The sequence below is a fragment of the Eschrichtius robustus genome, chromosome 19 (assembly GCF_028021215.1).
Source record: "Eschrichtius robustus isolate mEscRob2 chromosome 19, mEscRob2.pri, whole genome shotgun sequence".
Lineage (NCBI taxonomy): Eukaryota > Metazoa > Chordata > Mammalia > Artiodactyla > Eschrichtiidae > Eschrichtius > Eschrichtius robustus.
Genome location: NC_090842.1, coordinates 68,129,745 through 68,152,644, shown reverse-complemented (window position 1 = coordinate 68,152,644; position 22,900 = coordinate 68,129,745). Strand labels below are relative to the sequence as shown.

The following is a 22,900-nucleotide window of genomic DNA, read 5'->3' as shown; positions in this document are numbered from 1 at the left end:
CCTCAGCTCACCTAGGCTGGCTTCTCTTGGGGGACTGGGGAGACCTGGCCCTGCTCTAGGTATCTTTCATCCTCCAGCAGGCTTGCCTAGGCATGTTCGTCCCCACGCAGTGTTCAGGGCACAAGAGAGAAACCAATAACAGTTTCTCAAGCAGTTTTCAAACTCTTCCTTAAGTCACATTTTGCCAGGATCCCATTGGCCAAAGCAATTTTCATGGCCAAGCACAGATTCAGAACAGGAGAGCACTGCACACTTAAATGTCAAATGGTATGGACATGGGGCAGGGTGGAAAACTCTGGCTATTTTTGCAATCTACCACAATGCAATTCTGAACATATTCCCAACATCCAGTGGATTTCCATGTCCTCTCCTGGGCCGCGTGAGGGACCAGTCCCTTGGTGAACAAGGATGCTGTCTGGCGGTACAGGAACCAGTGATCTTCAAGGACGTGGCCATGTCCTTCACCCAGGTCCTGCTGGAGCTGGCTCAGAAGGACCTGTACAAGGACGTGTTACTTGACAACTATGGGAACCTGAGCTCCCTGGATAAGGACGGCCTCCCCCAGTTCAGACAGGGCTCGCCAGAGCTTGGTGGTCTGGTGATTCCAAAAGGCTATAAAGTTTCCAGAACACACGGATGAGCTCCAGCCCAGGACTGGCCTCTAGCACTGGGGTTTTGATGGTGTTGGCTCTGCTCCTGGTCTCAAGACAGCTTCCAGGAGCCCCAAGAGCACCAGTGTTCTAATTCACTTGCAACAGGAATGGTAGACTATTTTGGTGCTTGTATTCCCCCCCAGGAGTCTGACCTGATCTGATTGGACCTGGCTTCATCACATGACCACAGCTAACCAGTTACAGTGGCCAAAGAGACGAGGTATGAGCTGATTGGCTGATGTACTCAATGGGGTGGGCTCTGCGGCCTGGGAACTACTTGGATCTCCATCCTTAGAAATTTGAGCTGGTGGGGTGGAAGGTGGGGGTAGGTCAAGGTGGATGTGGAGGCTGGGGAGGGAGTTTCCCTACGTTCTCTCTGGAGGTCCTTTTTTTATCACATGGTTGGTCTTTCTATGCAAACATTTGGTCTGGGTTGCATGCTGGGAGGCATCTCACCCTTCTTTCCTTCTTTGGAGCAGGGCATCAGGTTTTCAAACCAAAGTTGACCACCAGGTCGGAGCAAGGAGATGATCCTGGTGTCAGGGAGAGAGATGTCCCTGGAGCCCCCCAGCGAGGTGATGTGGAATCAACGTGAGACACACCTCCACATGTGAGCCGGAGAGATAGCACCGCAATCTCCGTGGGAAACCCTCCCTATACGCCCCTGGGGAGGTGGGACTAGTCTGCAGGACAAGTTTCCTTCCAGAAATGCTTTTCCATTCCTCCAGCCCGAGAGATTCTTCCACTCTCACGTTCTCATCCCCACCCTTCTTCCTTGTCCTGCATCCTCTGTATCAGACTCCTTGGGTGGCAAGCGACAGAAACCCTGACTCAGGGCCTTGGCACTGGCTGTTTCCTCCATCTGCAGTGCCCCTCCTCCAGGGTTTTTCTGTTGCTGCTTCAGCCAGCATCTTTCCATTTTCCTCCTTGTATGCATGTATTGGTGCCTTCATAGTTTAAAAGATATTTATGGCAGTTCTTTCGTGCTGGCTGGTTTTAAGATTATCACCAGTTTACAGCCCTCTGTTACTTAGGAAAGCATCCACCCATTTCTGAGTAGTAAAATTATCACCCTTCAGCTTCTTCACCTCAAGAATATAGGAGGACATATAGAGAGTTTTCTCTTTCAGATAATACACACATTTCATAAGAATCCCAAATAGTAACAAGGTGTATTCATTATAAAAACAAACAAACAAACAACCTCTTTCTCACTCCAGCTTCTACTTCTGAAGTTCTAATTTTGTTGATATTTATAACCTATCCAGCTTGAGAAATTTCTTTAAATTAAAGTTTTGCTTTCCAAAACCAGATTGCAGTGGTACAAGTACGCATCCATCAGAATGACTAGAGGAGAAATATGAGAGTTGGTGCGGCTGTGGAACCCCTGGAACTCTCATGCATTGTTGTGGAAGGGTAAATTGGTGCAGCTCTTCAGAAGAGAAAACTGGTGGCCGGCATCTAGGAGAACTGCACCTATACATGCTCCGATCCCAATAACTCCACAGTGTGGCTGGGGGTCACTGTGTGGCTGATGATTCTGCAGCCCCCTACCGCCCCCCCCCCGCCCGTCCCCCCGTGACCCGGGCATCCAGGCTGTGTGTCTCTGCTGCTCGGAAGCATAACCTGCGGCTCTTCCCCGTCAAGTCGCACTTCCCTTCTCCTGGAAGACCTGGTCCAGGGCAGGGTCCAGGTGAGGCGAGGGGGGGAGGGGCGCTGTGGGGAGGATGGCTATTTGAGGCCCAGCTGGAACGCCCAGAAACAGAGACAGTGAGGCAGGGACGCTGGGGTCAAAGAGGAGGTGCAGGACCAGGATTTTCAAACCCTAGTAACAATAAGTTGTAGCCAGCAGGACAACTTTGAATACTTTGTTTCAGGCACTGTTTCAGTCACTGGACCTGAGTATCTATGTGGACAGGAGAGGGGCGGTGGTCGTGAGCGGCTCCTTTGGCGCTTTTGTCTTGCGCGTCCCCGGGCACGTTTTCTGGACCCCCTGCAGGATGCCAGGGACCAGCACTGAGCTAGCCCGCCCCGCCCCTGTTCCCCGGGAAGCCCGCGCCAAGTCACAAGCCGGGAGGGGAGGGCAGTCCCGCCGCTGCAGCTCTGAAGGGTCTGCGTGTGCTCGGGGCTGGAGGGCTGATGGGGGTCGGGGCGGCAGTGGGATTGCGCTGAGGGGCTGCAGAGGGAAGGGGAGGAGGCTCCCTGAGAGCGCGCGCCAAGTGCGTTCAGGGTCTGGGGGGGCTCAAGGGGCGCTGCCTAGGAACCCGGGACCCGTGTGGCGGGCGCGCCGAGTAGCCACGTTGAGGACCAGGGAGTCACCCCAGGACGGCCAGCAGTTCTTGGTCCAGTTGAGCGCACAGGCGACTCTGATTCCCGTGGATTCCTCCTGCCACCTAGAGGAGAGAAGACCGGAGGGACAAGGCAGGACGCAGGGTCCAGCAGGGAGGGGACAGCGAGGGCTCTGTCTTCCTGACTGGTGAGGAGCACGGGTCCAGGGGGTATGGGGACAGCGACAGCGACAGTGATGCAGGGAATCTGAAGCCCCGGCGAGGAGGTGCAGGAAGCCGTCTCCTGATACTCACCCCCTAATAACAATAAAATTGTAGCCAACCCATAAATTGCCTGTACAGGTCTCATACACTATTTCAAGCACTTGACATGTGATCTGGTTCAGGATACCCTACCCCCAAATGTGGCACCTGGCATATTGAAGCCGAAGGGGTTTGAGAAAACAGCCAAAGCAGGAAATTAACTCTCAGCTCGCCTTTCCCCTTCTTCCCTGAAACAGGTTTCAGTCAAATGACTCCTAAACACAGGAAAACATGTTCTACCTTGCTCATGAAAAAAGAAACATAAACTAGAACTGCCTTGGGTTTCTCAACCTTGGTTTTGGAAAATATGAAAAAGCATCATATAACACTGAGAATGCAGGCTTGCTCACACAGGCTGGTGGGGGGTCTAAGCTGCAACAGTGTCTATGGAACGCAATTTAGAAATCTCTATCAAAATGACACACACATGTGCACTTTGCCTCAGCGATTCCACTCCAGGGGATTTATCTTCCTAGCAGATTTACACACCGCGGAATCGCTGAAGGTCAAAGTTATGCACTGAATACTGGTAGCAAAGGGCTGAAAACAACTCAACCACCCAGTAGTCAGGAATGGGTTAAATAAATCAAGTCACAACTATACACCAGAATCCAAACAGCTGTTCAAGAACAGTGAGCAAATTCTCTTTGTACTGATATGAAAAGCTCTCCAAGGTATACTGGTAAGTAAAAAATGAAGGCACAGAATAGTGTGCAAAGTCTGCCACCTTTTGTATAAAAAAGGGAGGAAATAAGACCATGAGTATTTTTGCAAACATAAAAATATATGTATTATTTTTGGACAAATATATAATTATACGTAATAGTGAATCTATGTATCATAATGATAGATGTATTATATATTACTTAAGTACACATTTTATGTTACAGTATATATCATATTGTGCAAGTGTCATGTTATACATTGTATTATATCTTTACATTTTAAATTTATTTATAAGATATATATCATATTTATATTTTAAAAATATTTTATATTTTAAAATATATTTATTTGTATGACAGATATATATGTACAGAACCTATATTATAGTACAGATACACGTTTATAATATATATCAATGATAACCAGACGCATCTGTGTGTATAATGCACAAATACATACACATATATATCTACTTATATATACATAAAGAAATTGTGGAAGGACGCTGAAAACATGCATGCTTTCATAATTATTCAATATAATTATTCATAAATATTTAAATAATTGCACTGGTTATCTGGGTGTATGTGGTTTATGGCATTAAAGATTTGGTGGGTGAACACCACACACAAAAATAAACTCAAAATGGATTAAAGACCTAAATGTAAGGCCAGACACTATAAAACTCTTAGAGGAAAACATAGGCAGAACACTCTATGAGAGTAATGGAAATAAAAACAAAAATAAACAAATGGGACCTAATGAAACTTAAAAGCTTTTGCACAGCAAAGGAAACCATAAACAAGACGAAAAGACAACCCTCAGAATGGGAGAAAATATTTGCAAATGAAGCAACTGACAAAGGATTAATCTCCAAAATTTACAAGCAGCTCATGCAGCTCAATATCAAAACAACAAACAACTCAATCCAAAAATGGGCAGAAGACCTAAACAGACATTTCTCCAAAGAAGCTATACAGATTGCCAGCAAACACATGAAAGAATGCTCAACATCACTAATCATTAGAGAAATGCAAATCAAAACTACAATGAGGTATCACCTCACACCAGTCAGAATGGCTATCATGAAAATATCTACAAACAATAAATGCTGGAGAGGGTGTGGAGAAAAGGGAACACTCTTGCACTGTTGGTGGGAATGTAAATTGATACAGCCACTATGGAGAACAGTATGGAGGTTCCTTAAAAAACTAACAATAGAACTACCATACACCCAGCAATCCCACTACTTGGCATATACCCTGAGAAAACCATAATTCAAAAAGAGTCATGTACTGCAATGTTCATTGAAGGTCTATTTACCACAGCCAGGACATGGAAGCAACCTAAGTGTCCATTGACAGATGAATGGATAAAGAAGATGTGGCACATATATACAATGGACTATTACTCAGCCATAAAAAGAAACGAAATTGAGTTATTTGCAGTGAGGTGGACGGACCTAGAGTCTGTCCTACATAGTGAAGTAAGTCAGAAAGAGAAAAACAAATACCGTATGCTAACACATATATATGGAATCTAAAAAAAAAAAAAAAAGGTTCTGAAGAACCTAGGGGCAGGACAGGAATAAAGATGCAGACATAGAGAATGGACTTGAGGACACGGGGAGGGAGAAGGGTAAGCTGGGACGAAGTGAGAGAGTGGCACGGGCTTATATACAGTACCACATGTAAAAGAGATAGCTAGTGGGAAGCAGCCACATAGTACGGGGAGATCAGCTCGGTGCTTTGTGACCACCTAGAGTGGTGGGATAGGGAGGGTGGGAGGAAGACGCAAGAGGGAGGAGATATGGGGATATATGTATATGCATAGCTGATTCACTATGTTATACAGCAGAAACTAACACACCATTGTAAAGCAATTATACTCCAATAAAGATGTTAAAAAAAAATTGGTGGGTGGCACGCGCACACACACACACACACACACACACACAAACGGTGAGCAGACTTTCCACTGCATACTGCTTATTTAATTTAAAAAAATTTAAACCATGTGTTAAGTATTGAAAACATTACTAAAGCATTTACAGGAAGCAGGTCTTCCGTCCCCTCCAATCCAGCCTGGTTCTCGCGCGCCCCCTAGCGGAGCCTTCCGGAAGCGGCCTGCGTTTCCCGCGCAGCCCTCCGGCCGCCCCACAGGGCGCACGCGCAGACCGCACACAGCGCATGCGCCACGGGTTTGGGCGCCAAGTCCGAGGCGGGGCGATTCAGTCAGGCGGCGGCGGCGTCGGGCGAGTACGGTGAGCGCGTGGTGTCCCGGGCCCGGACACGGCGGGAGGCACGTGGGGGCGCGGAGAGGGCTCGCGGGCAATGGAGGCGCGGGCCTACCTGAGGCGACGCTGGGGCGGCCGGGCCCCTTCACTGGGAGGTCGACGGGAAAGGAGGCGCTAAGTAGCGGCCCTGAGGGGAAGAGGCGGGAGGCCGCGCGGGCGGTTGTCGGCTCAGAGGAGGACGCGGCGGCCTCCCTGCCCCTCATACCTCGGCCTCCTGCTAACGCCCTCCTCAGCCAGAAGGCTTTCCGGGCTGGACGGATCCGCCCGCCCCCGCCCTCCCCCACCAAACACCCTCCTTTCCCCCTGAGGACCTTCGCGCATCCCCTCCAGGGCACGCCTCCCCTTCGAGGACCTCCCCCCTTCCCCTCAGAACACGCTTCTTCCCCCTTGAGGACCCCCGCCCTCCTCCTCAAGGACGCCACCCCGAGTCTCCCCCCCGGAACACCCTCCTTCCCCCTTGAGGACCCTCCCCCGCCCTCCCCCCAGAATCCCTCCTTCCCCCTTGAGGACCCCCACCCTCCCCTTCGAGTACCCCCCAGCCCTCCCCCTCCAGGACCCCTGCCTTCCTCCTCAAGGACCCCACCCCGGCCCTTCCCTGGCCAGAACACCCTCCTTCCCCTTGAGGACCCCCCTCCTCAAGGACCGCCTTCCCTTTTGAGGACCCCCCCAGTCACTTTCCCTCCCCCCCGTAGGCCCCCTCCGCTCTGCATCGAGACCCCACGCCCCCTTAAGCCCCCACCTCTCCCCTCAAGGCCCAGCTCTCGTACTTGGCCGTGCCTTGGTCCCGCCCCTCTGCCCTGTCCCTGACTGTCTCCCAGCTCCGCCCGCTTTCTCTACCGCAGCTCAGCTCCTTCATTCTGCGCCCCCCCCCACTCTGTCCCGCCCTTCCTCTCTGCGTTTCTCCCCCGTGCTCTGGTTCCACCTCTCCTCTCCCAGTCCCTTACCTTCCCTCTGCCTCAGCACTGCCCCGACTCCTGCGGCTCTGCCTCAGTCCCACTCTGCGTCTGTCCCCTCTGCCTTGGCCCCTGCCCCTCCCCCATCTCAGTCCCACCCCTCCTGTCTGTGTTCCTTCCCCTTGCCCCATGTCTCCGTCTCCCTCAGCCCTGTTCCCCCTTCTCCTCCACTTCTGTCCCAACCCTCCTCTCCGTAGCCTTCCCCTCCGTGCTGGCTCTGGACCCCCCCCTCTCCGCAGTCCTGCCTCTCTTCTCTGCTGCTCCTTTACCTGAGTCCTGCCCCTTCTTTCTGTGCGCCTGGCCCCTGCCCCGGCACACCCCTCCTTTCCCAGACTGGCAGCTCTCTTCTGCGCTTCCTCCTTAGCCTGCCCCACTCCTGCTCTGCTCTGCCCCTGCGCTCTGCCGTGCCTTGCTTTGCTCCCTTTCTCTTGCCTCGCACCTCTCTGCTGTTTGCTCCCTTCAGCCCCTGCTTCCTCCTCGCACCACAGCCTCTGCCCACCTGGGATCTCTCGGTCTCCGCCCCCTTCTCCCGACACTCTCATCCCCGTTTCTCTGGAAGTTCTTCCCTACTCAGAAATCAAACAACCTACCATCTCTCATACATTTTTTTTAGGAACTCTTGAGCTTTTTTTTTAGTGTTTAACGTATTAGCTACTTTTGTCACTACTGTCTAGCATGCTTCCCTGGAGAACGGGGTGGGGGGGCGGGGGTGAGATAGAAGGGGCTAATTGGGTAGACAGGATAGAAAGTATAAATATTACCTTTCTCCTTTCAGGAAATTTACTTGCTGCCCTGTTTCGTTTCAAAATTCATAATATTTTTGCATTAAATTACATAATACATCTATTTTCGTCTTACTATGAAACATGTTTCTTAATAGTAGACTTAAAAATTGATTCTTCAGGATGGTATGCCTCGTGATTATCAGCTCCCACCTTATTTAAACCTTACAGCAACATGAGAAAAAAAGGTCTTTCTTCTTTTTCCTTATTTTCACAGATGAGAGAAGCTAAATTTATTTATTTAGTTATTTATTTATAATTAATTAATTTTTGGCTGCGTTGGGTCTTTTTTGCTGCACGTGGGCTTTCTCTAGTTGTGGCGAGCAGGGGCTACTCTTGGTTGCGGTGTGCGGGCTTCTCATTGCGGTGGCTTCTCTTGTTGCGGAGCATGGGCTCTAGGTGTGCGGGCTTCAGTAGTTGTGGCACACAGGCTCAGCAGTTGTGGCTCGTTGGCTCTAGAGCGCAGCCTCAGTAGTTGTGGCGCACAGGCTTAGTTGCTCCGCAGCATGTGGGATCTTCCCGGACCAGGGCTGCAATCCATGTCCCTTGTATTGTCAGGTGGATTTTTAACCACTGCACCACCAGGGAAGTCCCGAGAAAAGCTAAATTTAGAAAGGTGCTACTAATTACCCACGTTTCCACATCATTTTGTGTAGATGGCTAATGTTCCAAAATAAAGAAACCATTTACTTCCCATATGTCAAGTAAATATTTAATAATGAATGTTTAAAGTGGAAATGAAATTATATTCTTCTAAGGAACTTTTTGGTGAATGGAGAAATCAGAAGTACAATTATGAAATATTTTAAAAATAATTGAAATAGGAGTGGTGACATCCCCTAAATTTTGATATATAACCAAAATTAACAGCTTTCAGTAGTCAAGAAAGAATGAAATAAATTAGGCATTTGTTTCAGGAGATTCCCAAAGTCCCACAGACAAACTGATAAAACTCTAAAGGAACCAGGAGTGAGAAAATAATAAAGATAAGTGAAACTAATACATGAGAAAACAAAAATAATGGCATTGGAACTAGCAGCTGGTACTTGGGATGAGTGGCAATAATGAAAAAAACAATAGCAGTAATTAACAAAAAAGACAAACTAGGAATAAAGCAACATTGATTAGAGACAGGATAAAGTTGTGTACTTAGGAGATTTCATATTCTCAATCATGTGTTAATATGTTTCAACTTCAAGAAAATGGATGATTTTCCAGGAAAAGTATTTTTTAAAAATTGGATTCAAGAAATAGAAAACCTGAGCAGTTCCACGTGCATTACAAAGCACCGAACAAAGTCATTAATTGGTTGACATCAGAGAGCCTTTTGCCCAGATGGTTTTAGTGGTATCAAGAGTTAAAAAATAAAGTTTGAGTAAAAAATTGTTAGGAAGAAAAACAATGTGCCAAGAACTACTGAGGTATGTGGTTAAAAGTTGGATGATAAGGGATGTAGGATTAGGATAAGACTGAGCTCCAAAAGATAAATATTTAAGGGAAGCAGAATCAAGAATTTATGTAAAAGAGAGAAAAGGATGGATGCTGAGGGTGCCCTCTGAGGAGACAGAGCCATGAGCCTGGAGGGCCTTGACTGTTCAAGGTCTTGCTTTCTCTCTTTGGGCCAGGAGAAAGAATTGTGACTCTGTTCTAGCTTTGGACCTGGCTAGTCTTGGGAGGCAGGCTGGCAGGATTTCACAGTCATTTCCACTACTCCTTTCTCAGGATCCTTCCCTGGAGGCTGCAGACCTAGAAATTCAATGCAGGGGGGCCTCACACATCCCAAGAAGGAAGCGATAGCAAATTTAATAATTGGTGGTAGGTGGGAAAGTTTTTAGAAAAAATTATACTCTTCTCATACCTTATCCCAGACTAAATTCCAGCTAAAGAATTAAAATGAAATGTTTAAATAAAGAAATAAGAAAATATATTTAAATATTTAACTGATCTCTGAATGGGTAGTGATAAATTGGACTTTGAAATATTAAAGTTCTATGAAGACTAAAGAGAAAGTGTGGCATGGTTGGAATTTTTTTTTAAGCAAATAGGTCAACGAGTGAATATCCTTTATTTATATGGAGCCTTTACCAATCAGCAATAGGAACACCCTGGTGGAAAAAGGGCAAAGGGTAGGAGCAATGTATAATTGGCCAATAAATCTGAAAAAAGTAGTAAGCTCTATTATTAATCAAAGGAAATGCAAAATTAAAGGATAAAATATATCTTTCATTTGTCTTATTGGCAACAGATTTCGAGAAATGATAATGTTCTTGGCTGGCAGAACTAGTTACATAATTTGCAGGGTGGAGTGCAAAATGAAAAAGTGGGGCCCCTTGTTTAAAATATGGAAAGTCTCAAGACAGCAACAAGAGAGCATTAAATTAAGCTTGAGCCCTTCTGAGGCTCTGTGTGACTGCACTGGTTACATGCCCATGAAGCTGGCCTATTGACTTGCAAGGTGGGTATGTAATCTTATATATGGAGATTGGGAGAAGAAATTGGTGGAAGCCTTTGGGAGGAAAATTTGGCAGATTGTGTTAAGAACTTTTTAAAAAGTTCATACCCTTTGTCCAGGTAATTTCGCTTTTAGGAATCTGTCCTAGAAGGGAAATATCAGAGATGTGGACAAATACTTAGTTTCAGTGGTGTTCATGCATTATGATTTATAATAGTGAAAAACAAAAATGTCTTCAAACAGAAAAACTGCTTGTCATATAAACAAAAATGTCTTCAAACAGAAAAACTGCTTGTCATATAAATGCATGTTTTTTAGTGGAGAGGAGAAAAGAAAACAGGAAATGTTTCCCCCAAGTGACAGTTTTGTTCGTGATTTCATAGAGTGCAAATTTTATAGAAGAAAAGTATTTTTTATTTTCCTGATCATAGAAGATAGAAGGTTCATTGTAGGACATTTGAAATTAGGAAGTAGTTTTGAGGGAGAAAGTATAAAATCACCAGTAAAAATAATTTGTAGTCTCACTGCTCATAGATCACCCCCTTGGTGTGGTATTTTGGTTTACTTTCCAGTTTTTTTTCCTGTGCTTTATATGGTTGAGTATACATTCTATATTCAAGTTTGTTTCCTGCTTTTTCACTTAATATTACAACCTAGATATTTCCCCACAACTATAACAAAGCTAAAAATTTTTTAGTCAAATATAATACAGAAAAAGGCACAAACCATTAGTATATAGCTCAGTTTTCACAAAACGAACACACTGTGTCCATGTCATGAGCTCCTGGATTAAGAAAATAGAACATTACCAGCTTTCCGGAAACCTCTTATGTTGTCCCCTCCCAGTCATTACCACTGCCCCCCGAATCTCAGTCCCAACTTTTACCACCATTCTGACTTCTAACACCTTAGATTTGTTTTGCTTCTTCTTGACCTGTGTACAAATGGACTCATATAATGTGGACCTTTTTTTGAGCCTGGTTTCTTTTACTCAACAGCAAGATGCCTCCATATTCTCAATTCTGTTTAGAATTCCACTGTTATGAATATACCATTCTACTGTGGCTCTGTCTCCTCTCGAACACTTAACTATCATCTGATTTTTTCATTTTGAATATTCTGGAGGGTGTGTAGTGATATCTCATCGTGGTTTTGATTCAAATTTCTCTGATAACTAATGAAGTTGAGCCCTGTTTCGTATATTTACGGCCATTTAGCTGTCTTCTTTTATGCAGTACCTGCTCAGATCTTGTAACTTTTTTGCTCTTGTTTTGTTTGCCTTTTTCTTACTGATTTGTATGATTTCTTTATATATTTTGCATATGAATCCAGTTCTTTGTAGGACATATGTTTTGTAAGGATCTTTCCTCATTCTGTATTAACTCATTTAAATTCACTTTTTTAAGTGACATTCTTCTGTGATTCATCAGTTAGTTCAGTTCATTGTGGTTTGGGGTTCAAGCCTCTTTTCCGTTCACTGCCATTTCTGAAATTTTACTAGCCTGTGCCTGTGGATCTTCTAGACCTGGTACTGTGACTGAGGCAGCATCCTGTCTGTAGATGTGCAAATCTATGTGAATGTTCATTTAGACATTTGTGTGAAAAGAGCTAACTTCCTTTGCTTCAAATAACCTTTACTGTCCAGTCCTAACTGTGGAAGCCATTTGTGAGTCTCTCTATGTAATTTCTGCAGGTCCTGAGGTTTCTGAATCCTTTCTTCATCTGGTACAACTCTGCACACCATCTTCCACAGCAGTGTCTTCTGAAGCAGCCTGCCTTTTAGAGTATTTTCATCCTTTGAAGGGCCAAGCTGGAAAGATGCTGCATATGACAGAGGTTTTGGATATCTTGAGAAATCCCCAGCTCATTCATCTATGTGATCAAGAAAAAAATCCAGAAACCATCCGCATAAGAAACCCAGGGGCTCTGAAAGTTTCTCACCAAAAGTTTAGGCATTTTCAATACCTGTCAGTGACTGAGCCTCACCAAGCTGTGAGCCAGATCCAGGAGCTCTGCTGGCAATGGCTGCAGCCAGAGACCCGCACCAAGGAGCAGGTGATGGAGCAACTGGTGCTGGAGCAGTTTCTGAATGCTCTGCCAGAGGAGGTTCAGACATGGGTGAGATCAAAACAGCCCAAGAGCAGCAAGGAAGCAGGAAACCTGGTGGCAAACTTGATCCAAGCGTGTGAGGAGAGAGGTGAGAGAGGAAAGATGCAACTGGCTGTTTGTATTTATTGAACATTTGCTGTATGCCTGGCATGTAATAGGGAGCTTAATAAAGATTTGTTGAATGACTGAACAAATGAATTTTATAATCCAGTCTCATCTGCCTAATCTTGTGTTAAATGGAAGAAATTAGGGGTTTGGCTTTTGCTTATTTATTATTTCTCTAGGAGTACCCCTTCTCTCCAGCTTTGTTCCCCCTCCCTTCCACATTTCTTATTAAGCCTAAACTTTAGTATCAACACAAAAGACCACACAACCAAAAAAAAAAGGCATAAAATGTGGGAGATATGAGGCCTGGAAATTTCACTTCGGTTAAAATTTGACTTGTCGCTTAGCAACTCAAGTTACTAGATTGGAACTAAGGGCATTTCAATAATGAGAGAAGAAAGCTGTTCACTCCTAATAGTCCTTTGAATAAAATTGATACTAAAAACAAAGTATTGTTTGGGTGTATATAGAGAAAGACAAGGAGAGAAAGGCAAGGGAACAAGACTTGGGTGTGGACCAGTGGGATGGGTTAATTACATTTAAAAGTATAAACAAATAAATCTGAAATAAACATGAGGGTCATGCATGGCTGAATACTGATGTGTCATGAATTAAGGATTCTGATCAGTCCTGTGCACCTGAATTCCTTAAAAGAATTTTGAAGATGTTAATAGTGAACATGTTGGACACTTAAAATGTACTACATTCTAGGTATTTTATAATATTCACTTACTTCTCTTAATAGCCCTTGAAAGAGGTATTACCCTCCTTCCATAAATGAGGAGACAGAGGCACAAAAACGTTGACTGACTGGCCACTGGTCCCACGGTTAGTAATTGGCAGTCAGGATTCAGCTGGGAGGCTGGCACCAGCGTCTGTGCTCTTAATCATGGTGTTACACTGCCTCCAGTGGACATGGGGGATATTGTCCCACGTTGGTTTTAAACTTGGCCAAAGGCACAGCCTTTGATGGAGCTGGAATTCAGGGGAAAGGAAAGCGCTCTCTAGGATATGAGAAAGAAATTACAGATTAATGAAAGGTACACTTAGAGACTGCAGGCAAGGAAGGCCTTCAAGGTTCAAGTTTCTTTAGGGAAGGTGGTGGTTGTATTCTAGATCAGTGAGTGAAAAAGATGTAGGGAAAGCTTAGCAATAAGAGTTGCCATTTTTAAAAAATGCATGCTGTGTGCTTTACATATGTAACGTTTAATCCTTACAGGAGCCCTTAGAAGTAGAGGTCTTATCATTTGCATGTTACAACTGGGAAACTGAGGTTCCCTGGTGACTGAATGGACGATGAGGCTAGGACCACTGATATAAATAAAGAGGAACTTCTGCTTTATTTGGAAGGCACTGAGAAGCAATGGAAGGGTTTAGAGGTGGGAGATAACCAGAACTCTTTTCTGGAACTTGCCATATTGAGCTGAGAAATGACTTCTGTGGTCTTTTTCTTGTCATAGGAAGTCCAGGACTGCTGCTCCCTCCCTTGGCAGGACAGGGTGGCGTGGGGGTGGCAGGCTACTCTCTGCACCTGTGGGTGCTGCCAGACTGGACTCAAGCCCATGGTCATTTCTGCTCCCTTCTAGGTTTCCCTGCTCGGGACTCTGTCCTTACAGAAAAGAGAAGCACCGAAGAACACCAAAAGAAGGACACAACGACGTTTGACAGTATGCCATCTGCTAGATCTCAGGTGAGTCAAGCTTTCTTCTGATTTAGTTCTCCAATATGGGGACCTCACCTTCCTGATTTCCAGACCTTCCCCGTCTAATTAAACCACATCCTCATTTCCTCAAAGTCTTTATATAAACATTACCTAACTGAGCCTTTGCCTGGCTTTTGTATAAAAAATGTTCTTCTGACTCTTCGTATTCCCCTTCCCTGCTTTATTTTTCTGTGTCACACTTATCACCACCCCACATACTATATCTTCAACGTTGTTGCTCTTTTCCTGTCTTTTGAATTAATTTTTCGTTGTTTCGTATTCCATTTTATCTCCACTTTTGGCTTAGTCAAAACCACCCTCATGTGGTTTGTACTATTATTATGCTCCTTTTTATATATGAAATAAATGGCAGCTATTACAGGGACATGATACTGTTGTGAGGATTTTTTTTTTTAATTTGCTCCTTAATGTTCTTGTTAAATCACATTTTGAAACCTAGAAGAAATTAATATGCTGCACTTCCTTTAGAAACAGAAAAAAATTCATGGGAGGGGGTGACGATTAGGAAAAATATTGTCTAAAAATGCTCCTTGAGGGAGAGATGGGGGGAAAAAGTTGAGAAACACTGTCCTAGATGATCTGTTCCTGAGAGTAGCCCTCTGTCCTTACAGTGTCCGTGTCAAGGATCCCAAGTGAAGATGCCCACAGGGACTACTGAGGTAATATAAACGAATACCATATGTAAGTGGGTGGATTATGACAAACTGGGGGGGCACCTGCCCCACCTAAGGGGCAGCTATGACTCAGCTTCAGCTGATGGCACCGTGTGAGAATGTGGGTCCAGATCCCCAGATCTTCTGACTTTTTTTAAAGAGAAGCTAAAAATCCAGTTAATAATTTGAAATATACAAATTTTTTGGTGTTGGCAGCTAATATGAGTTTTGAAGAAAGAATTAAAAAAAACACATGTGAGCCAAATAAATCCCTCTGTAGGAGCTGGGCAGCCAGTATATGCCCTCTAGTTTAAGTCATATGTTCATTGATCTGCATAATGTTTCCATAAAAACACAAAAGATGTATATTAGTAAAATGGGTATCATAGTCTTATGTAGTCTTCTAATATCTGCTTTTTAAATTCGCCCTTCGGTTACCAAAATTGTTGCATGTAACTGTAGTTAATTAGTTTGTATTGCTGGAATACTATTCCATGGTATGACTATACCATAATATATTTATTTCTCCTACTATAAATGAATGTTTGGGTCTTTTCCATATTTTGGATGTTATAAGACAGATGTTATGAACATATCTATCTCCAAGTACACATGAGCAAATATACCTAGGAACAGAATTTCTGAGTCCAAAGTGGTTTACTAATTTACATTTCCCTTAGCATCTTATAAGAGGCCCCAAAGGTCCACATTTTAGACAATATTTCGTATTGTCAGACTTCTTAATTTTTGTCAGTTGAATGGGTATAAAATCATACTTTGTCATTTTGAAATGTATTTTCTTATTTATTAATAAGATCGAATATCTCTTCATATTTATGAGCTCTTTGTGTTTTATGGATGAGTCACTGAGGCTTAACCTATCCATTCTCATAAAGCTTGTTAGAAAGAACCAGACCCAGAACCTAAACCCAACTGTCTCTGATTCCTGAGGTTGAGGTATACTGCTTAGCTTTTAATTATTTGCATTTTTTCTTTCTTTATAAAGTGACTTAAAAGGATTTTTCTCCTGCAACCCAAATCTTTCAAAATTAGCAGCAGGAACTATCTCAGAACTGTTCTCACTTCTCTCAGACTATAAGACAAAAAAAGGTATCTTTCTAAGTCCCTAGAAATAATCTAAGTGGATTAGAACACTTGGATTAGAAGCTTTCTGCTGGTCTGAACATCTGCTTCATGGTCAGTCCCCCTCTCATCAGGCACCTTTCCCCCTCCTTGGGATAATTCCTGGATTTCGATCATTTAGGAGTGTGTCTGGTATTTTAGGAGCTGGTGACTTTCAAGGATGTGGCTGTGGACTTCAGTCCAGAGGAATTAACCTACCTTAGTGCTGCTCAGAGGAAACTCTACCAGGAAGTGATGCTGGAAAATTATAGGAACCTGGTCTCCCTAGGTAAGCTGTGATGACCAAAATTGTCTCCAGACATTGCCATATGTCCCTGGTGGCAAAATCATTGGAAACAGCCTTTATTTTTCTTCTGTTTAAATTTGCATCTTCCTTATTATCTCACCGTCTTTATAACCCAGGCTAGGAGTTCCTGTGGGTACAGGACAGAACCCCCAAGTTATGAGTCTCCTTCTTCAACAGGGTACCAGTTCCCTAAACCTGACATTATCTCAGGGCTGGAAGCAGAGGAGTCACGTGCAGTGGAGGAAGACAGCAGTACAATGATATGTCAAGGTGAGTAGTGAGACAGGAATCGTGGGAAGACAACCCTGGTCAGCCAGGAGGGGCCTGGGAGCTGTTCCCCAAAGCCCTCTCAGCTCAGGGAGAAGGTTGGTAAGTGCTCTCACCTCAGGGGTTCATGCCGCTTCCCCACATCACGTGCACTCGGTACTTCTTTCATCTCCTCTCTGAAGCTCATCTCTTCCTGCAGCATGAGTTCCTGTCCTGCGCAGCTCCAGGGAGGCCAGTTTCCCTTTTCTCTAGTGTTCCAACTCCTGCATTCATTCATGCCTTTCCCCTGGCAGCTAGAAATCAGAGGTCTTTCCTCTTTAACTGAGACAAGCAAAAAACTTTGGCGTGATACCACTCCTCTTTCCAGCCCCACTCAGAGAGTTGCCTTTATAAAGCACAGACTTTTGACTAGCTTCTTACCACCCTCAAAAGAAAATCCAAACTTTTAGCAAAGCATTTAAATCCGTCCCACTGTGGCCTAAAATTCACATCCCAGCCTCATCTCTCACAGATATTCCAAGTAGAAACCTGTGTTGCTGGCTCCCCAGGACTGTGTACTTTCACAGTTCAGTGTCTTTGCTCAGGATGTTTCATAAGCTTGCCACCCCCTTCACTGCTTACTGAGCCCTGATGCCATCCCCTCCGTTGAGTTTTTCCTGTTCCTAAATGGAATCAACCCCCACCCCCATGTCTTCTCCTGTAGTCATTTATTGCCTGATTGGGGTCCTTTTTACAGACTTATTATGACCATCTGGTTGGATAATGCTTTGCTCAAAATAGGCATTTAATAAATGGTGAATTGAAGGGAATGGGGTAAGATTAGAGATTGGGAGCCAAGAAAAGAGTTAGAATCCTTTTGCTTTATTCTGAGCAAGAGGTTGTTGACCTGTTTACTCTAGCGTTTCCCTAATGGTCCTGTAGAACTATGGTAATAGGCGTTCTTTTAAAAAAAAAAAAAAAAAATGTTCCATGACGAGATCAGTTAGAGAAATGCTGCCTACTATATTTCCCCTCTTTGGAATTTGAGATGCTGATTAAAGGTTCTGAAGAGTCCTACAGGATTGAAAGCTGCTTGACTTGCATCCTATGGTATCTCCCAAATTGACTTGACAGTGGAATCCCTTTATCGCCACAGCTATTAGTTTCTCAGAATAGTAGTAATTTGCCAAGCATGGTCTGGATGCAGACAAACCCCAGTCCCAGCTCTTTCTCTGGTTTCCTCCTTGTTCTCCTGTCTGTGTCTCTGGCATCTTTGTCAACATTCCGTCCTCCTGGATGGTCTCTTTTCTGCCTCATCCTCACCCTTCCTTGCTTACTGTCCTTTGCATCCTCCCATTCTCTCCTTAGGTTCCCAGAAAACTCTCAAACCTCTTTAAGAACTGTTCTGCTATGTTTGGTCTCTTTCTTCTCTTTCTACTGTAATGATGTGTCTCTCTGAGTAAAAATAGTAGAGGAACTTTTACATTGCTTTTAGATTGGGAGAAAAAACCTGAAACCAAAGATCTAACTCCAGAGCGAAGCCTGCCTATAGAAAAATCATCCTCAGGGGCAGGAAGACAGGATCTGGAGGTAGGTAACTTCTGGTGTGTCTATGTAAGAGAGTCTTCTCCTGATGATGCATTGGGTTTGCACCAGGTCAACCAGGAGAAACTTTTGAGTCCGGTAAAAATGAATGACCCCAAGACCCTTGCTCAGGAAAGAAGCCATGACAGTGATCAATTTGAGAGACGCTCAGATCTTACTAAACAGTCAGATGGTCTTCTAGGGAAGGATCCCCAGGAACGCACTCCTCCTGGAGTTTGCACCAGTCCCCAGCCGGTGGACAGCAGGCCTTTCGTCCAAGAGAACAAACACAACAGAAGTGAATTTTGTGAAAGAAGCTTTAGTACCCAGTTGGCCCATGAGAGACACGAGCAGATCCATACAGGGAAGAAACCCTTTGAATGTAAACAGTGTGGAGAAGCCTTCTTCTTCATGCCACACCTTACCAGACATCAGAAGACTCATTCATGTGAGAAGTCCCCTGGATGCAACGAAGGTGGAAAGTCTTTCACTCAGCGTGCAAATATCAACAGCTGTGTAAGAATTCATAGTCAGGAGGACTACTATGAATGTTTCCAGTGTGGCAAAGCTTTTATCCAGGATGTGCATCTTTTTCAACATCTCAAGGCCCACGAGGCAGCAAAAGCCCTTCCACCCGCGTTGCCCCGAAACAAGACACATTTAATTCGATATCAGCGGAAACATGACTATGTCGGAGAGAGAGCCTGTCAGTGTTGTGACTGTGGCAGAGTCTTCATTCATACTTCACATCTCATTCAGCACTACAGAATTCATGCTCAAGAGAGGCCTCACCAGTGTCAGCTGTGTGGGAAGTGTTTCAGCCGACCCTCCTACCTCACTCAACATTATCAACTCCATTCTCAAGAGAAACCGGTTGAGCGCAGTTACTGTTGAAAAACCTTCACTCAGAACATTCTCAACACTTTTGACTTTCCCCTGGAGAGAGACCCTTTGAGTGCTCTGAATATGAGAAGGCCTTCGACCAGCCCTCACACCTTGTTAACGACTTGAAAATTCATCGTGGTGTGGTCAGAAAACAGAATGGTTGCAAGAGGTTAGAACAATCTTTTTGCAAAGGAAGAGTCAGCACATGTGTCAGTCACCCAGGCAAAAAGCCTTACAAAGAATATTTTTGTTGCATACGAAAGAAGCTAATAGATTTTGCCCTTCTTTGGTGTTATCCATAGAATGGAGAACCTTGATTTTGACATCCTGACAAAAAACTTGCGACTGGCAGTTGGGCTCCAGACAGGAACTCTGTTGCCTAAATTTCTACAGAAGTGTTTACATACAGTATCTTTACCACATGGGATGTATCAGCAGAGGGCATGGTAAAAAGATTTTTGAGGTGTACCTATGTTGATTCATCCACAAAGCTGAAGTAATTGGTAATATGCTTACACAGTACTTGGTAATTTACAAAACATTGCCAAATGTATTATTTGATCTTTTAAGGAATGCTGCATTGTACCTAGTATGAGGATATTTATTTCATTTTTACAGGTATAGCAAACTTGAAACTCCAAGTTGTCATTTGATTTGACCTGGGTTGTAAGTGATGGGGCAAGAACTGAACCCCAGTGTGGTTTGGTTAAGTTTGGCTTTTGAGATTCCATGAGATATTTATTTTATATCTTGATGCTCAACCCAGGTTTGTTTTATTCTTGCCATATCCCCTCTGAAGAAAAGGTACAGTACTATACTGACTGCAGCCGTCTTCCTTTTTAGTAATCCCAACACTATTTCACATTAAATCAGATGGGGACACTTGTAGTATAAGGGGTTCAGAAAGCTTTTTTAAGGTGAAGTTCTGATAGCCATTTCTCTTACAATTTAGGGTTAGATGAATTTTTGAGACACTGATCAAGGAAGGATATTTTTGCTAACCACTTTCTTATAATTGGTCTTGGAGATCGTAAATCTGCTACTAATTAAGTAGAATTTTTGTAGTTTTCTGTAGTTGTTTGGAGGTTTGAGGTTTCGTATTTTTCTTTTTTTCCCCTCTCCTTCCTTTTAAAAAATCCTGTTTGAAAACAGTATTTCTGCTTTTCTTGGGCACTGGCATCATCAGCACGACCAGCTTCACCTAAAATCCTAATTCTTTGCTGGGCACACTTCACTGTTTAAAAGTATGAGCCCTGAATTGCACTAAAAATTTCTTTTATACCATATTGCTATAATGTAAAAGTTTTCCATCACTGACTTGGATGGTGGTCAGATACAAAGACACATGAGAACCAGTTGGATCCGGTGTCTCAGAACTTGACTCCTCGCCTGGAAGCGTGGGTTGCTGCTATTGTCATTCACTGCCCTGCTTTTTCTCATCCTGCCATTTTTGAGGTTGATCTATGATGTGTGGCTCCAAAGTCATGAAATTAAAAACAAACATGAACCTATACCAGCCAAATGAGTGCGAGCTACACATCCCCTCTTCTTCATTTCCCAAGTTCTTGACGAAGCAGTCCTCACTGGCTGGTCCTGTTTTCTCACCACAGTCCACCCTCCAACCCACTATAAATTGGTTTCCGATTCTGCCACCACTACTGCAAAGGGACATAATGTCAAGATGTCTTATTGTTGACGATGTTAATTAACCTTTATTTGTTTCTCTTTGTAATTAATAAATATCTTGCAGGAGAAGCTTTGAGATCATGCAAGTATCTAGTTTCTCCTCACACTTTTACCTACTAAATTCTAGCATCTAGCAAGTGGATGTTACCTACAGCCATTTTTACTGTGTAGTATTGTAATGGTGATTTTTAATTTTCCTCATTCCTTCTACATTTAGTAATTAGAATTCTCCTTTGAGGAAGAATTGTCCTCCCTATTTATTTATTCAGTAATTTATATATATCAGTATGGATTCGTGGGTGTTTATTTTATTCTATGGGCTGTAATTCAACACTACCATTACTTATTTTGTTCAGATTGTTCCAGCTCTGGCCACTGGGAGTCCTTTCAAGTTGGCTCCTCTCATCCTTTTCTGAACACTTCTTTTGCGCCCTGCTTAATTTCTCTCCCTTCACCTCCAGGAAAACGCCATGCCTTTATGATAGCTTCTACCTCATCACTGTCTTGTGAAATCTGCTGCTTTCCCCGGAGTCATAGGTTTACTCACACCCTTCTCAATATGTCATTTCATTTCTTCCTTCACCATTTTTGCTAAATCTATATTCTACCTGGTTTGTTATTTGCTTAACACTTTCTTTCAATTGTGTCATCTCTATTTTTTTTAAAAACTTCAATACATCTACCTAAAAAGGAAAATTTTAAATCAACTCAAAGGATTTTACCCAGACCATAATCAGATTTTCCCAATCATTTTCAAGATGTCCTTTAACAGTTGGCTTGTTTGAATCTGGATCCAAACATGCATTTGGTTGTCTGACCTCTTGATTCTCTCTCAATCTAAAGCAATCTCCTCTCACTTTTTTAATGCCTTGTGTGACCCCAAGAATAATGTAGAAATGTATTTCCCTCCTCTCTCCACCCAATTCCTAATATATCTAACAGTCTTGGTACTCCTTATATTCAGGTTTAATTTTTTTTTAATTTAGGAGCACTCATTTTTAAATTCTTAAATTTTTAATTGTGGTAAGAAACACATAACTTAAAATTAACCATCTCAAACATTTTAAAGTGTCCAGTTCAGTACTGTTAAGTAGAGTCACATTGTTGTGCAATAGATCCCCAGGACTTTTTCATCTTGCAAAACTCAAACTCTGTATCCATTAAACAGTAACTCCCCCTTTCCCCCTCCTTACAGCCCTGGCAACCATCATTCTAGCACTCTTGTTTTTTTTCCTTTAAAGCATTGTGTGATTATGCAAGTAATACTGGAAGAAACTGGGTCGGTTGTCCTGTGGAATGTCCCCCCTTCTAAATGTGTCTGTTTGCTTCCTGTAGTATCCTTAAGCTTGTTCCTCTCTCTATATTTTCTGTAAATGGAAGTTAGCTCTAAACTCTGGAGGCTTAATTAGATTCATCTGCAACTTCTTTGGCAAGAACACCTCATAGGTGGTTTTGTGTACTTTATATCATATCCCATCAGGCTTTTGGCTCTTCCCAAAGGTCCAGCCTTTTAAAGTCATTCTCCAAGCCGCTGCACCATTCACACACAATGAGGTTTCAAAGTTTTCACCATCACTCATGGTCCAGCTGCTTTAGTTCCTTCTTCATTACCTCTTCTAGACTTTTCTCAATGTGCCTCCCTCCATTACTCCACCCTGGTCTTTAGGTACTTGAATTAAGAGGTGGTGGAGACTCCTTGAGGGGTCTGGTGTGGGCCATTTGTTGAGGACCCTGGGCCAGGGATTCTTTTTTTTTTTTTTGATATTTATTCATTCATTCATTTATTCATTTATTTAGCTGCACCAGGTCTTAGTTGCAGCATGCGGGATCTAGTTCAACCAGGGATGGAACCTGGGCCCCCTGCATTGGGAGCGAGGAGTCAACCACTGGACCACCAGGGAAGTCCCTGAGCCAGGGATTCTCAAGAAAGTCAGGGAACATCAGACTTGACTTTGTTCTAATGCTTCTTTCATACCACAAAGGGCAGTGGTGACAATATGGAGAGCTAACTCTGCCTGTCACCCCTGGAGTATTTGGAACATATAGAATATGCATAAGCCACTGCCTCCACATTTTACAAGCTAAAC

The 22,900-nt window shown here is 43.7% G+C and overlaps 1 protein-coding gene across 1 annotated transcript; it reads left to right on the top strand.

Annotated features, from left to right (window-relative positions):
- Nucleotides 1-12,211: 12,211 nt before the first annotated feature.
- On the top strand, nt 12,212-19,136 carry ZIM2 (zinc finger imprinted 2). The gene is made up of 6 exons (XM_068527198.1): nt 12,212-12,590; nt 14,194-14,297; nt 14,942-14,989; nt 16,268-16,394; nt 16,590-16,682; nt 18,154-19,136. Exons 1-6 carry the CDS (start codon nt 12,212-12,214, stop codon nt 19,134-19,136), a joined length of 1,734 nt encoding a protein of 577 aa, XP_068383299.1.
- The last annotated feature ends 3,764 nt before the right edge of the window (nt 19,137-22,900 follow it).